General features: G+C 51.7%; 1 protein-coding gene across 2 annotated transcripts in view; it reads right to left on the reverse strand.

Moving 5' to 3' along the window:
• Positions 1 to 301: 301 nt before the first annotated feature.
• ATP2A3 (ATPase sarcoplasmic/endoplasmic reticulum Ca2+ transporting 3) overlaps positions 302 to 16,216 on the reverse strand; it is a 52,226-nt gene continuing 36,311 nt past the window's right edge. The window contains exons 13-22 of one of the 2 annotated variants that reach the window (XM_032129795.1): positions 15,396 to 15,614; positions 14,602 to 14,937; positions 14,292 to 14,512; positions 13,418 to 13,620; positions 13,229 to 13,314; positions 12,523 to 12,656; positions 11,991 to 12,108; positions 11,237 to 11,354; positions 9,218 to 9,279; positions 302 to 5,098 (exon numbers count right to left, since the gene is read on the reverse strand). In XM_032129795.1, coding sequence (XP_031985686.1) covers positions 5,075 to 5,098; positions 9,218 to 9,279; positions 11,237 to 11,354; positions 11,991 to 12,108; positions 12,523 to 12,656; positions 13,229 to 13,314; positions 13,418 to 13,620; positions 14,292 to 14,512; positions 14,602 to 14,937; positions 15,396 to 15,614 — 1,521 coding nt within the window. In that variant the 3' untranslated portion in view covers positions 302 to 5,074. The remainder of the gene's footprint in view (positions 5,099 to 9,217; positions 9,280 to 11,236; positions 11,355 to 11,990; positions 12,109 to 12,522; positions 12,657 to 13,228; positions 13,315 to 13,417; positions 13,621 to 14,291; positions 14,513 to 14,601; positions 14,938 to 15,395; positions 15,615 to 16,216) is intronic. The other variant, XM_032129797.1, reaches the window with a different exon arrangement.

The raw sequence follows: 16,216 nt of genomic DNA on the forward strand, positions 1-16,216 counted from the left end.
TGAGAGTGAATGAAAACATTCCCAATAGTCACATCATGCCACTCCGCTCATTTTGCCTTTGTCATCCCATGCCAGGCACGAGCTCAGCTCCATTTCTAGTTTGGCTCCTCTGAAAACCCACAAGAAATCCTGATCTGGTGAGCACAACTCCTTTTACGGCTGAAGAATGCCCTCAGACACTCCCGTATGGCTCCATGGGCTCCCAAATGTCCCCCAAATCAGCCACAAATGGGACAAGAAAAGAGAAAAAAAAAAAAGAAAAGGTAAACCAACAACAAAATAGACCAAAAAACCCCCAGAGTCATCCAGTAAAATTGCTTTTATTTCTGTAATTTTCTAAGTATAAAACAAATCAGCCCAATATTGTGTGAACAGAGTGGATTGTATGGATGTGACCACAAGGAGCCTTCCCACATCTTCCTGGCACACCTGGCTATTTACAGTCAGACAAAGGACACGGTTTAGGAAGCGGTAATTTAGTGGAAAAATATCTCTCATATAATAAAATAGGAAACCTCATTTTTTTCAGTTCTATCCCTCAAATAACACCCTCCCACCCCCCAAGATATAACAATTTACCTTTTGCTATGAAGCACAATCTCAGAGATTTCTACATTTGGCTGTTCAGGCATCTCATATAAAAAAATCAGCATATTTCCAGACCAAAGCCACCGAGGGCACCCGCTGGCAGTTCAGTGGTCGCCCTCCTCTTGGTCCCAAGTGCCCATCACTCCAGGCACACACAGATTTTGGCTCATTTAATGCCCCACTCACACCAAAAGCTGAATGGCACCACAAGAACATGTCCAGGGAGCACAGTTTACCCTGTGTCTCCACTGCAGCCCTGCAAATCCTAACCCCAACTGTGCCACACAAGATCTGCATGGGGTAAAGCCCTCTCCTTGGTCAGTACCAAAAACCTGAGTCCCAGGCTGTCTCCCCTGACAGAAAATGCCTCTGCAGAAGTGGGAGGAAAAAGAGCCCAGATGGGACTGAATCTCTGTCATCAAAGTGATGGCCATGCCACGTATGGTCCAAAAATCACAGTAAGTCTTAAGAGTTGGTAGCGGGGCCTCAGCTGTGTTTGAGTTTCAGGAGTGACATAATGCCAAGGTCACTGAACCTCATGAACATCTCCCAGCCAGAGTGCCTGCACAGCTCAAATCATTACTTCATGAGTTTTGGTGGAGCAGGACCCTGACTGGGAAGCAGTATTTTATCAACCTGATGTACAAAAGAAGGACCAAAAATCAATGCTGAGTTTTCCTATTGCTCCTCCTTCTGCCATGCACACCATGAGCAGAAACTCAAATTCAATCCCAGGTTTGATGCTCTTACAGGAACAAAGTCCCCCAGCCCCTCCATAGAGCCTGTCCCTCCTACTGCCCTCTCCAGTGCCTGGCGGTGCCATCCAGCCTTGGCTGAGCAGAGCATCACCAGAAACACACACACGGAATGTTCACAGTGCCAAAGCCCCAAACACACAAACACAAACCTCATGCAGGCCTGGGCCACACGACACAAATAAAACACAGGATGCAGTACTTTGCTCTTTTTCCATTTCCAGCATGCCTCCCCATGGGATCACACACCACAGGGGGAAGAGCTCATCCAGCAACTGGCCACAATGACACAACATCCCAAAACAGTACAAAAGACTTGCCACAGCTGCTGCCCGAAGCTGATCCCCCTGGTGCTCGCCCCAGGGACACAGGACCTTCCCCTCCCACCTTGGCTGTACCCCAGCACAGTGCTTGGCCCCTGAGGAAGGAGTATAAAGTGCTCATAGATAATCCTATGCTGCCATCCCAGCACATCCTACACCCTGCATCTTGTGGAGGATCTGTCACAGCAGCCCACCAATGCTAAAGGTCTTGCTGGAAAGACCTGAGTTTTATTTATAGACTTAGAATATGCCAAGCAGCACCATCAAAATAAAACTAAAAAGGAAATAATTCCTAACCTCTGTTGCCAAGAAAAGCAAGGATCCCAGAGGTTTGCCCCTAAGCTACTTTCTTAATAAAGCTTTTGGGCAAAACAGCCACCCAGTGTCCCTCTCCCTTGTATTGCACAGTCAGATGCCTTGGTAAGACACAAGAGCCTATCCCAAAGTGATGGTCTTGGCTCTGGGATCTCCAAGTTTACATAAGAACATGTTCCAGCCTGTAAAAGTCCCCACCATGCTGCTGCTGGCACACATGCAATAAATAACTACTCTGTGATTTATCCTGACCCTTCACTGAAGAATAAAGGAAAAAATAATTACATCTATGGATGTTTTTCTACTTCATTAAGATGTTTGAAGTATAAGCCCCTGTAATCAAAAAGTATGGAGCGAAAACCTGTACTCCAAGTAATTAAAGGATGGGGGGAAAGACAAGAGACGCAGTCAACCATTCAGAAGGGGACATGGAGACGTGTCAAAATGGTCCCTCCCAGCAAGGGGGATGCCTGCCCCAGGCAGCTCTAGTGCAGATTACCTGGGCTACTTTCTAGATAGATCTGAAGGCTCACAACAGGAATAAAATGCAATTTGCTGCTGCTGGAAAGAACAAGCTGGGACATAGCTCTGGTTTCCTGCCCACGATGGCTCAGCATTTGGTAACTCACAACTGTGACCCAACGACTGCATGAACAGACTGACACTGCCTGGGCTTTTACACAAGAAACTTCTCCACACCACATGTATTTGGGTTAAATTAATAATACACCACCAGACATTAAGTCCAGGGAAAACAGTGTAACTCAGGTGGTGGATGGACCAAGCAGGTTCCTATAAGTACAAGGGACAAAGGCCACCACATCCCAGGGAGATGCCATTGGGCAGCTGAAAGCCCTGCTGGACCCTCCAAACAGGGCTGGGATGCTCTGAATCCAGCCCAGCCTCTCCCAAACTGGTTGTTAGCCTCAGAGAAGCTGCTGCTTCCTCTGATGACACCGAGCTGGAACTGGACTAAATTCCCACTGGCTGTTTTTCTGCACAGAGTAATGGAGATGGACTCAATCACCTTGGATGTCTTTCCCAACTTAAACTGTTCTTTAATTCTATGACCTGTACTAAAATAAGGTGAAATCCACCCTTCTGGGGAAGGGCAAATCAAATGTCTACAGCATTAGTCTTACTGAGGCTTTATTTTGAAAGCTTATGCAGTACCTGGGTCATGTCCTGATCCTCTACACCAGGGTGGGTCTCATCCATAGTGAAAACCTTTGAAGAGGAATTGGTTATCCCAGGGGATCAACTGATTAAATCATTCAGACAGAACACATTTGAAAAATAAAACTTCTTCAAGACAAAGTATAATAAGATTTTAAAAAATCAGCAACAATCTTCTAACCACAGAGTATCTATAAAGATCTTTTTAAAGAGCTCCATATTAAAATTCCTTGAATACATTATATATTAAATACAGTAACAACATTTCATGCAAGGTTTTCTGTACAATAAATCAGCTCAGTAGTATAACAATTCTGTACATTCCCATTGGTCTGGGGGCTCTGCTCATCTTCAATGCTGGTGATGGAGAAAAGAAAGGAGGGATGATATTTGGCACCTAGTGTACAGAAGGAGAGATGCTCTTGCCCAGGTGATACAGAAAAACATTGGAAGCTTTTAAGAGGCAAAAAGTAGAAGAGAAAACCCAACAGCAAAGGAGCAAATGCTACCCCAGACCGTGGCTCTAGTGCTGTTGCTGGAATGTAAGAGAAAGGAAAAATACAGGCTCTGGCTAACTAAATATCATCAGGATGGATCATAGGGGACTGTGAGGAAAACAGAAGGGAGGATCTGGAGAGCTGGAGAAGAAACCACCCACTATCAGCTTCTCAGCTGACACAGCTCAATGGAGAAAGATAAATTTAATGGATCCCAAAACCCACTCCTGATCTACAAACTCTCAGTGCAGCCTGTCTCACTCCTGCTGTGGAAAAATCCCCAAAGGGCAAGATAAAGTTGGTGCCTTACAAAAAGGGATGCCACAACAAACACCACTCACGGAGAAACACCACGTTATGTACAAGCATACATTCATTCCCATCCTGATCCCTTGGCAAGGATGCCCTGTGCAAGTCAGCGATGTTCTCCAAAGCAGAGGACGTGAAGTCATGGATGTGCTCCTGAACACTTAAGCTCTACTCCTGCTAGGGAAATAGTTAAAAATTCACTGAGGAAAGAAAGTGTGACTAGGAAGGAGTGATGGACATGAGGAATGCAAGGTGGGCATCCCCTTGCTTTTCTTTACATGGCTGCCCCTACAAGGAGAAGGACTGCAGCTTATATAGTGCAGATGGGATCTAGAAGGATGCCAGATGGAGAAGAACAGACAGGACTTCATTGTGCTTTGGTGCTGGATGAGCCTGAGAAGGTGCTGGGCTTTCCAAAACGCAGGGATCAAACAGGACAGCGTGATAAATAGGGAGAATGTCACCTTCCACCACATGCACCCGACCTCGACGCATAAACACACATCCATGAGGTCCATGCCAATGTTGGACACAGTCTGAAGCTATTCCCAGCTGCTGCAGCCACTGGAGCAGAGCACAGCAGCAGCAATGCACCCACCAACACTATGGACATCATCAAGGCTCAGCAACCCCAACATGTGGCCCCCTCTCCTCTCTCCCTGCCCTCACTCACTGCCAAGCCCTTCCTGGCCCCTGAAGCTGCCCTGTGCATCCCGTCCCACTGGGGGATGTGGCCTCAAATCCCGACTTCCTGCCTTGATCTCTCATGAAGGCCACCTTGCCCGAGCTCACCCAGTCACGGTGAAAATTGGAAAGAGGGTCTAAAATTTGGCAACAACAAATCCTAAGGAACCACATGACAACGATTCAGATCCACACAGCTCCATCCCCAAAGCCTATGCCAGCTGTCCAGTAATTGCACTCGTATGTACAGGAAAAAGAAAGCTACAGAACAAAACAAAATCAGTATTTTTCTTTTTGATGATTCACCCGCATTTGTCTGATAGTCGGACACATGCATGTCCTGCTGGCTTTAGCGGTGGTCACGCATGCAAGACTTCAGTCCGAGTTACAAGTTAGGGATCCTCTAGTTTGGAGTGTCGCCCTCGTGTCATTCATTTCTTGTCCTCTTCTCCTGAAATGAAGGGCAAAAAAGAGAAGGAAAAGTATCGGTGAGGGTTCAAAAGCAAACCAGATCCATGTTTTTGTTACCAAGAGTGCCTGCTCCTGGGTTGATCCCAGAAGGAACCTGGAATCCTGTCTGCACAGAGCTGGCCTGACTGCAGCTGCGGCAGCTCAGGCTGTGTGAGGAGGAGGAGGATGCCCGTCCCTGGGTGAGGAAGGCCTCTGCAAGAGTTAGGAAAAGGGATGAGGTGGAGCCCTGTGGGAAGGCGAGTAGGCAGGATCCCTCCTTACTGCTCCTAATGAGGCATTACCGAGGGAAAAGCAGTGGCTCAGAGAGGAGGAAGCTCACTGCATCCTCCCACCCACCCCAGAGCCCCAGCCCTGCTGCAGCCAGAGACACGGGCACTGCTCCATGGGCTGACACCACTTACACACACTGCACATGTACTTACACCCATAAATACCTCCAAAACAATGAGCAAGGAGCAACCTATTCATCACAGCCACTGTCCCAGGGCTGCCCTCCTCCCTTCACCCTCCCTCCGGATGGATGGGGTTGGACATGGAAGGTTAACAGGCAACACATGGCCTGTAGGAAAGTGATGGTATCCAGCTTGAACTCCATGTGAGCAGCCTCAAAATCCCTGCCAGAACATGACTTACAGCAACTAGATCCCCAATTTTCAAGCAGTTGACAGGAGTGTCCCTGACCCCTGAGGCAGCAGCTGCCCAGAACAGATCTTTTTCCTTAAAAAAAACCCACCCAGAAGCAGCACTTGCTAAGGAGAGTTAGAAAAATCCCTTATCGTGAATCTTTTGACTGTATTTCTCTATCTTTCATCACTGCACACATCACCAAACACATCTCACTGGGGACCGCTGTTCCTGTGCTCTTGATAAATAGGGGTCCTGCCCGGGGTTACCCGCGGGGCTCCGTGCCTGCTGCCAACCCTGGTGCCGACAAGCTTTCAGGGGAATTAATAAATAACAGGCAAGAGAGAGGGAAAAGGCTTTTCTGCAACTTCTGCCAAATTTTTTTTCCAGGGCTGGCTGCAGAGCCCAGCTCCTGTGTCCTGGGATAAAATGGTTTGCTGTGATGGCAGCACCCCTCTGGATGACACTGCGGGCTTTGGTGTAAAGCAAGGATGCTGGCAACTGCACTGTATTAAATCTCATTGCAATAATCAAAATTCACCTCCTCCCCATTGCAGCAGCATCTCTTCTGTCTCCTCCAGCAGCTGAACAGGTGACATACCAGTGGTAATTTGCCAGCCATGGCACTTCCCCTAAACACGTCACTCCATGGTTGTGCAAACAGGGAGGAGGATGCCATGGCATGTGACAGGCAGGGGCAGGAAGGGGACACAGCTGCAGTGTTTAACCACAGTGGATGCTCTTCAAAATGTTGCTCTCAGGCCTCTAAGTAACACAATCCTGGCGTGGAGGGAGTCAGGTGTTTCCATGAGCCCTGCAAACAGCCAAGGTCCAGTTCCAGGTCCCTGCATGCCAGTGTCCATCTGTCCTCCCCTCACGTTGGTGACAGGAGCAGGGGGAATGCAGGACCTGTTTGCAGGGATGATGGGATGGTCACACTCCCTCTGGATGCTGCCTCACACCAGGGCTGTCGCAGCCCTTCAGCACTTGCAAACCAGCAGCTGAACAATGTGAGCTCAGCTCCTCCAAGGTCTGCTCCCCCCAGGACAGCTGAGGCTTCTGGGGACGTTTTTCCTTACTGCTTTTGACTTTCCTCAACAGGTCCCTGTAAAAGGTGCTGCTGGAGGGATGCAGGCTCCCACTGCCAGCCCACATCACTTCCTTCACCAAGGAAACGCTGCAGCCCTCATAGCTCTGAAAACTGCGCATCTCCCCCATCACACCAGGGCATCCTGAGCTGCAGCCGAGACCCCAGACCTCAGGAGAAAACCAAAAGGGGAATTGTCCCCCCATCCCTTTGCAATACCAGGGCAGCAACACTGGCAGCTTCCCTCTGCTCTTCCATTTCTAAAGCAGGACACATGGACACGTATGAAAAAACAGGAGAGAGAGGGAAATAAAAACAAAAAGCGAGGCAGCAGAGCTGTAAAATCCCCTGTAGAGATTCCAGCACTGGAAGGTGCAGCACCACTCTCCTGCGGAGCATCCCACAGCTCAAGGGAATACTTGGCCCATAGGGACACATTCCTCTGCCAGCACCCAGCCAAGGTAGCTCCATGCACAGATTACCCTACAAGGGCAGGCCACGGCCGCAGGCGCTCGCTCCCGGCTCTGCCGTGCCAGGGAGAGGGATGCCTGCCTCCTCTGCAGGGAGCACAGGCAGCTGCAGCAGCTCCTGTGCTCCTGGGGAGTTTTGGGGGGGGTTCCCTCATACTCAGGTGCAGGCACATGGGGCAAAATGAGGGTGAACAGCTCCTTTTTGCTATATGCTGGAGGGTTTTTTGTGATGGGACATGGAGATTTTGGTCCCTGCAAATTTTGGGCTGTCTCAGATGCAGAGCTCCCTCCACCCCTGGCAGGGAGTATGATGCTCTTGTCAGTGCACTGCCACCTCTGCCAGCCACTCTCCTCTGGGAGGATGCTGAACCCTAAAGCTGATGCCAGCTTTGCAGAGAAGTGGCCAAAGCTCCCTCAGTGGCGGAGACATTCACCCAAGGGAGCAACCTCACCCCCACTTCAGCTGCAGTGGCAGGAGACTGCAGGGCACTGTGCTGCCCATGGGAGAGCGAACAGGGACCCGGTGGGGACAGGAACAGGATGGGGTGGCCACCGTCTTGAACCCCTGCAAAATGACTCCAGGGGCTGCTGTCCTCACTGGGCACAAGGAGAAACAGCTGCATAAAAGCTGATCTGCCACAAAACACACCAAGTGAATTCCTGTGCATCCAAACTCCTGATTTTCAGTGGCCCTGCTGCTGCCGGGGCAGGTGTGTAGTTGTGTTGCAGAAAACACCTGCTTTGTGATTTGCCCCTGCCTTTACCACAGCACAGGTGAGAAATGGTGATGCTCAGCGCCCAGGCAGGGCCTGCTGCTGAACGTGCTGAGAACAACCACAGCAGCAACTCCGACACCTGCAAGGGGCTTGCTTTGAGATGATGAACATGAGGAGGTCCAGGGACAGTGCAGGAGGAGAGCAGGGTGGCCTCAGCAGTGGGCTGATGGTGCACAGAGGAACATGAGCACTGGGGTTATCTCAGTGTCCTCCCTAGATTTGGTACGTCTCGAGAACCACTCAGAAAAGAGACTTCTGCAAGGCTTTGGCACAGATGCCTGGAAACCTTCCTCCTGCATGCCACAGGATTCGGAAAGAACAAACACTTGAATTCATAGAGCCCGGAAAATATTAAAGATACTACAGCAAGAGATCCCTGAGGGTGGTGAGCCCTTGTGAGCCTGCCAGCGTGTGACAGACCCCTGAGAACATCTCCATGTTCCTGACCAGAACATCTGCAGCTCACACCAAGCCAACCTCAGCCGTTCACATTCTCTCGCTCTCACAATCACATCACCTCCCAAAACTGAGATAGCAGAAACCTCAGAGGGGCCAGGGAGGAATGAAGGCAGTCAGATATGCAAAGCATGTGAGATGAAAGGCTGGACGTGAGCAGGGCGATGGGAGAGGAATGTAAAGCACTGAGACCACAGTGAGAACTGAAGAGTCTCAGCTTTCTGCCACTTCAAGGACAAGGAAAATCCAGCATAATGGAAACACAACTTATCTAAATCTCACCAAAGGAGAAAGTTTTCCATGCAAAACCTGAGTCAGCAGAACTCGCAGCTATACATTTGCATTCCTCAGCTGAACACCCTTGGCCCTCCCTTGGAAGGTCCCATGCTGGAGACCATCCCCAAGCACTGTCTTGCACAGACCAAGTGGTAGCCTGGCCCCTGGCCAAAACTGCCATCAAAGAGCTACTTTACAGACTTGTTAGGCCTTATTTTGAAGCAAAACACAGAGAGCACTGTGGGAAAGGAGATGCTGTCTGGGTAGAGACCCCCGGCTCTGTTACTGTATCTCTGTTCTAGGTCTAAGCCACGTTCATGTTCCAAGCAGGTCCCCACCACACACGAGCAAGACTCTGCAGGAAGCACGGGGACACGGCCTTCAGGGATGAGACACGTAAGGAAGCCAACCCTTGCTCTGGAGTCTTGCAGGTATTCAACTGGTGCTCCCTGCTCCACTGTCCTGAGAATACCTGGTAAAAAAAATCACAAGACCACATATAAAAGTGGCTTTTGGAGGTTTTTTCCTTTGCTTTTCAAAGCCCAGAGGAATGAGGAAGATGAAGAGTTTCAATTACTTCTTTCAAGTCTGATGATTTAAGAGTGGTGATTTTGCTACACAGCCATGATTGAAGAGCTGCATGGGAAACCCTGGATCCATGAGACAGAGCAACCCGTGAGCACCAGCAGCATCGTGACCGTGGGGATGAGGGAAGCTCAGAGGACCTGAAACACTGGGAGCATGGCATGGGAGGAGAAAACACTCTGAGCTGGTATGATGGCACTTGAGAGGATTGTGTGCCTACCAGAAACCTCGCTGTGCTTGGAGCTGTGCAGGCAGAGCCAAAGAAAAGCCCTTTGTCCAACAGTGCTGAGATTTTATAGAGAAATACGAAGTGTGGGAGAAAGACAGGCTCAGCCCCAGATCACAGATGGTGAAGTGAAGACCGAGGGCATGCATGGGATGCAACATTAACCAGCTCTCCTACACCCCAGCCCGGTGCCGTGCTGTAAAATTGTTGCTACAGGCTCTTAATTGTGGGATAAAACAGACCTGGGTGTCCAGTGAGAGATGCAACAATTCAATAAAAAAAAGGCTAGAAACAATTTCTATCTGGTCTGTAAAAACAGGAGTCCCTGCACCTCTGTTTCTCTGAGCAATTGCTGAGTTTCTTCATCAGCTCAACACAGGAAGAAAGGCTGACATGAGCACCAGCTGCACACCAGGACACACTGGTGGGGAGGGAGACCTGTTTGTGACCATTTCCTGCCTGCAATACTTTCCCATCCCATATTTCCAGGTACTCACAAAGCTCTGCTCCACAAGAAACCAAACGCAGCTGTTACAATGCCCAAATCCCTGCTTGACGGGGCTCACCAGACCTGCCTTCAGCCCAGGAAGGCAAGAGTGGCTTTGCACAGATTTTCTGGGTTGTTATCACAGGGTGAAGGGAAAAAGAGGGGTTTGCTATGACACAGGTTGCCTGAGGGATGAAAAAGTGGTTTGAGCAAGCTGATGGTGTGGAAGGACATCCAGTCCTCACACTCAGATTGTCCATCTGCCCCCAGAGCTTCCCTGAGCAAGGACAGTGCCTTTCCTGCCCTTCTTCTCCCTGCTATCACTGTCAGGGTGAGCACACCACAAAAAATGAATAAAACCTGTTTGCTGGAGAGGGGCCACCCCTGTGGCAGACACAGCACTGCTCGGCAGCCTGGGGCCCGCAGCCACCGCCAGGAAAACCCGTGGGCTTAACTCAGCACCGAGATATCCCCCAGAGCAACATCTTTTGCAAGAAATGAAAGACAAAAAATGATATCATCTCTTTGGAAGGCTGCCCAAAGATATGCTGTGATTTACACCATAGAGCCCAGAAGCACATGGGAACTGCTGCCCCAGTGTCACAGGAGCTGCTTCTCCTCCGGTTGTGCCAAGGGCTGCATCCTGAGAGGTGCTGGCCAAGGGCAACCCCATTAGAACCAGTTTATAAGGTGTTCAGCTCTCAAATGATCTTATCATAGAGGTTGCCAACACAAAATAAGGATGGACAGAGAGGGGTGGAAATCTGAGAGGAAAAAAGAAAAGGTTCCTGTTACAAATCAGTGTTTGATTTGTTTTGCTTTATAAGCAAAGGGATCCAGCTCCTGGAGGTTCAAGAGTTGAATTAATAACCTGTGGCAGATTTATCTAATGCTCCAGCTCCAAAGGGAGCAGTTCAAGCAGATGTAAGTACCAACTGCTCTGCCAGGCATGGCACCAGGAAGGAAGGGAGTAGGAGAAAAAGCCCCTTTGCACAGCAGAGGTGGGTGAACATGCAGGTGCAGACATCACACAAGCAGAGGAGGTGAGCGAGGGGTCCACAAAGCCACCAGGAACCCCAAGCAAAGTGCCACAGAGCCACCCTAACCCAGGGTGGTGCAGACCATGCTCACCATCCAGGTGGTTGCGGGAAAGGTACTTGAGTCCTTCATCCAGCAGGATCACGGGCAGGGAGATCTTCATCACAACCACCCACTGCGGCCAGCTCAGGGGGGTCACCTGGAAGATGAGCTGCAGGGCAGAAAGGATTGGACATGTCAGCAGGGAAGCAGGTGGGATACTTTGTTGGTTTAAGGGTCCCATTGTTGTATGGCAAAGGTTGAGAGAGGGTCATCCCAGGTATAAGGAGGGAGGATCCAGACAGCCCAAACAGGAGGATTTCTTCAAGGTCTGTCATGATCCAAGGTGGCTCTTGGCCAAGATGAATAAAAAATTATGTCCTTCATCTCTCCTGCAAATGGGGAAAGTGAGGCACAAGGTAGGACTGTGTGTTTAGGTGCTCACAGGTGCTTAGCAAGTGACAAGGGACAGTGTAACCTCCTAGGTACAGAGACACACTTCATCTTAAGCATCTCTGGGCATCAACCGAGGCATCCCCAACCTCGCAAAGGAAGGAGACAACTCCAGAAAGGGCTGAACCACCTTCTGGAAATTATCTACATCCCTTTGCATTGCCTATAGGGAGAGCTTCTGACTTCTGGCTCATGGGGCAGAATGACTCCTATATTCCATGCTGGGTTGAGTCATGGGACCTGGTCCTGAGGGCACCTGCTGGGAACAACCATCCCAGAAGTTTCCAGACCCAAAGATTGCTCCAGGGATGTCCTTGTCCACAGGAGGCATAGGGAGGTGACAGAGGGCACTCACAGGCATGGGCTTGACATAGAGGATGAGGAAGTGCAGAGCCATGGACATGATGATGGCCCCCAGCAGCCAGATGTTGAGCCACGGTGGCATCCGCAGCAGCGACTGGTTCTCAGAGACACTGTGAAAGGGAGGGGACAATGTCAGGCCCAGAAACCTCCCCACATCTGCCCACGCTGGGAATTTCATATATCCTTGCTATATCCTTGCTTTTCCAGGGGCTGTTCATCTTCAGGCTTTGCTGAGAACTGGATCTGGATGCCCAACACAACCAGCCATGCATGGATTAGGATCGATCACTAATGACCAGATCGCTAATGAATGCAGATCCAGTCCTTCCTTCCCTGCTCTCAGCCCCAGCACACAGCCTTGGAGGAGCTTCTCTATGGAAAACCCAGCGGTCCCCCGCGAGGATGCTCTGAACGGCTCTGCTGAGCCAAAGCAAAGCCCTCAGCCCACCCACAGACGCTCAAAGAGACCCTGCACAAAATCAGTCATGCACAGAGCAAACAAGGCAGCCCTGTGGCCACCACACCTGTTCAGAGCATTGCACATTTCGATTGTCACCAGCACAGACAGAGCCATCGTCGTTGGGTATCGCGACTCGAAGATCTCACAGTCAATTCCTTCAAAGATGGGGTTGTCCTCAGTGCACCTCATGAAGTTCCTCTGTCGGCACAGGAAACCGCTGGTAAATACACGGCAGAGCAGCAGGACAGGCAGGAGAGAGGAGGAAGAGTCGACTGGTTGGGGGCACGTGATGAACTGGGTTGCTGTTAAATATCCCACAGTTCAGAGCAACCAGTAAATTGCCTACAGTGACCCAGCTTCTGCTGGGGTTGGGGTTGGGGTAGGGGCTGGACAGTGGCTTTAAGACTCTCAGGTGCATTTAGGAAAGAGTTTGACCACACACGTGTCTCCATCAGAAATCCATCTTGCATGGCACATGCCATTGGGATGTGATAGCACCTGCTTCCCCCCCACCCTGCTGTTTTCACATTAGCTACAGGAATGTAATGTGAGAACAGATCCCTTCCAATATGGGAGGTACTTTCAGCTTCTCTGAATCAAACTTTCACTACCACGCTGGTGGCTAGCTGAAGCAAGGCTGGAAATGTGAGCCTTGGAATTGGGGAATGCTACAACCAACGCAGAGGAAAGGTGGATGAAGGACTCCAACACCTGAATGCACGCCCTCACCCATCTGCTCCAGCTGTCAGCCTGTTCCCCTCCTGACTCACCAGCTGATGGAAGGAGACCTGCGGTCCCTCGGCATCGTACAGGAACCACCAGGTCGCTGCGCCCACCGTGGCCAGGCCCACGTACACTGCAGCCGAGAGAGACACCCTTAGCCCAGCACCCAGAGAGGGCCCCTGCCCCAGAGCACCCCAGGCACATCCTAACTGCCCACCCGCACCGACAGCACTCACCTCCCACAGCCAGGTAGCGGAAGAAGAGCCAGCCACTGATGAGGGGCTCCTTGGGGTTGCGGGGCTGCTTGTCCATGATGTCCAGGTCGGGGGGGTTGAAGCCCAGCGCGGTGGCCGGCAGCCCATCTGTCACCAGGTTCACCCACAGCAGCTGCACAGGGATGAGGGCCTCAGGCAAGCCCAGGATGGCTGTCAGGAAGATACTGCAGGGAAAAAACAAGAGATGTGAAATTAGACAAGCTCTGGGCAGGCAGAGAAAAGTTCTGTGTCATGCAAGGGGGAGAGAGCACCTGGATCCAAAGCCCCAAACTGAATATTAACCCAAAGTCCTGAAGATGAACCACAGCCCCTGATCAGGAACCTGAAGCCCAGCACTGAATTTTGCAGCTAAAATTTGTTCCTGTTGCAATTAAAATTTGCTTTGCAGTTGTAACCCAACAACCAACGTCCTCACAGTCACAAAGGTTCCCATTCCCAGCACAAACACCCATGCTGAAATGCAAGGGCAAAGGATGCCCAAGCGATCCCAAGGTTGTGCTGATGTTGCTGAGGACTGGGAGGGAGAGGCAGAGAGCTGTGACTGGGTGACAACAGCCTGTGCACAAACATCTGCACCCAGCTCAGGCACTCTCATGGCCTTAAATAGGCAACACTTTAACAGAATAGGTCCTGTGGACTGGCAGGATTGGAAAACTACAAAAAAAAAATCTCCCTGCGCTTGGGGAATGAGACATGGTGCCTGGGATTACCAGTTTGGGCACTACATGCTGCCAGGGTCAGGAGACATGGACAGGTGTGCAGGTCACCTGTCCCAGGGGATGTGTCCCCACACTGCTGCTCCTGCAGCATGGTGCCTGGTGTGGGAGGCTCTCACCAAACGACCTCCCCGACATTGGAGGAGATGAGATAGCGGATGAACTGCTTCATGTTGTTGTAGATGGCTCTGCCCTCCTCGACGGCCGACACGATGGTGGAGAAGTTGTCGTCAGAGAGCACCATCTCAGCAGCTGACTTGGCAACGGCCGTGCCCGACCCCATGGCGATGCCAATCTCTGCCTTCTTCAGGGCTGGAGCGTCGTTGACGCCGTCACCTGTCTGCACGAAGCTGTGGTTAAGTGTGCAAGGGATTGGGCAGGGTGGGGAGGAAGGGACAGGGGGGTGGTGGGGTGTGCCTGAGGGCTCACCATGGCCGTGATCTCATTGAAGGACTGGAGGTACTCAACGATGCGGGACTTATGCGCCGGCTCCACGCGGGCGAAGCACCGGGCCTCGCGGCACGCCTGGCGCTGCTCCTCGGGGGACAGCTCATCAAACTCCCGGCCCGTGTAGGCCTTGCCAGACACATCCTCAGTCTCTGAGAAGATGCTGATCCGGCGGCAGATGGCCACCGCCGTGCCCTTGTTGTCGCCGGTGATCATGATGACGCGGATGCCGGCCTTGCGGCACATCTCGATGGAGGAGGTGACCTCCTTGCGGGGAGGGTCCAGCATCCCCACACAGCCCACAAAGGTCAGGTCGTTCTGGGTGGGAGGAACACATCCCAGACCAACATTAACCCCTTGGGATGCATCCACTTCCCCCCCTGCTGTGACACCACCCTGGGCACAGGGATTTCCCTGGGGAGGAAACTTTCAGGAGGTTTCCTACCAACTGCCCCATGGATGCACTCTACAGCCCCAATCCAACAGGATGCTCCCATCCCCTCTGCTCCTCCTCACACCTTTTCTCTTTGCTCCCCTCCTCCCCATCCCTCACAATGGTCTCCAAGGCCCTCTCAGCTGTTACCCCACAGGAACACATCCTCAGTGACATGGGGCTTGTTATCCTTCAGATTGGACCCTGAGGTTTGCAGAGGAGATGAGCCATTACACCGCCCACAGAGAAACCAGAGGGAAAATACTGCTGGGACAGCTGGGAGTGTGGGGGGAAACTTTGGGAATAAGGAAGAAAGCTCCTGGCCGAAGCTCCGGTGCCGTACCTCGTAGTGGACGAAGGCGGCGGAGTCGTGCAGCTGCATGGTCTCCCTACGGACAGGCGAGTCGTGGGTGGCCAGCGCCAGGCAGCGCAGGGTGTCGATGCCCATGCCCCAGTCCCGGATCCTGCCCAAGATCTTGTCCCGCACCGGGGCCGTCAGCGGCACCTTGGCAGGGCCCACGCGGACGTGGGTGCAGCGCTCGATGACGCTTTCCGGGGCACCCTGCGGAGGAGCGGAGGGCTCAGGGGCTGCACTGAAGCTGCAGGATGGGCATCTCTTGCCAGCACCGCAGGAAGTGCCAGAGGGAGGGAAGGCGCCAAGTTTGGGCAAAGGAGAAGGAAATCTCCCCAAAGTGCAGCGGGCACACGCCGGCCCTGCGGCTCGGGGCACTAGATGGCAGCCTCCGACCGAGCGCACCGGGATCGCGCCCCGGAGCGCACACCCGCACCAGGTCACCAAGAGCAGGATCTGCTGGAGAGGAGCTGACTCCTGCCAAACCTACGTATCTGCCCCAGATACTGCCGCCCCACAGATCCCCGCTCCGGCCTGGAGGGGATGAGGGCTGTAAATCTGTGTGAAAAAAATGTGGGATACTCAGCGGATGTTTGTGATGCCTTCTCAATTCAGGAAAACATGTCCTTCAGCACCCCAGCATCTCACCCCAGCCCTTCTGGCCTAACAAAAGACCCTGACATTGCTCTTTAATATGCAACTTGCAATCCTTCTATTGCGTCTCTTAAAAAGCTTGCCCAGGACCACAGATCCAGAGGCTTCAGAGGGTCCCAGCCTGACCTGGAGGGCAGAGTTCACCTACCCAGATCATC

Source organism: Corvus moneduloides, chromosome 20 (assembly GCF_009650955.1).
Source record: "Corvus moneduloides isolate bCorMon1 chromosome 20, bCorMon1.pri, whole genome shotgun sequence".
NCBI classification, from domain to species: domain Eukaryota; kingdom Metazoa; phylum Chordata; class Aves; order Passeriformes; family Corvidae; genus Corvus; species Corvus moneduloides.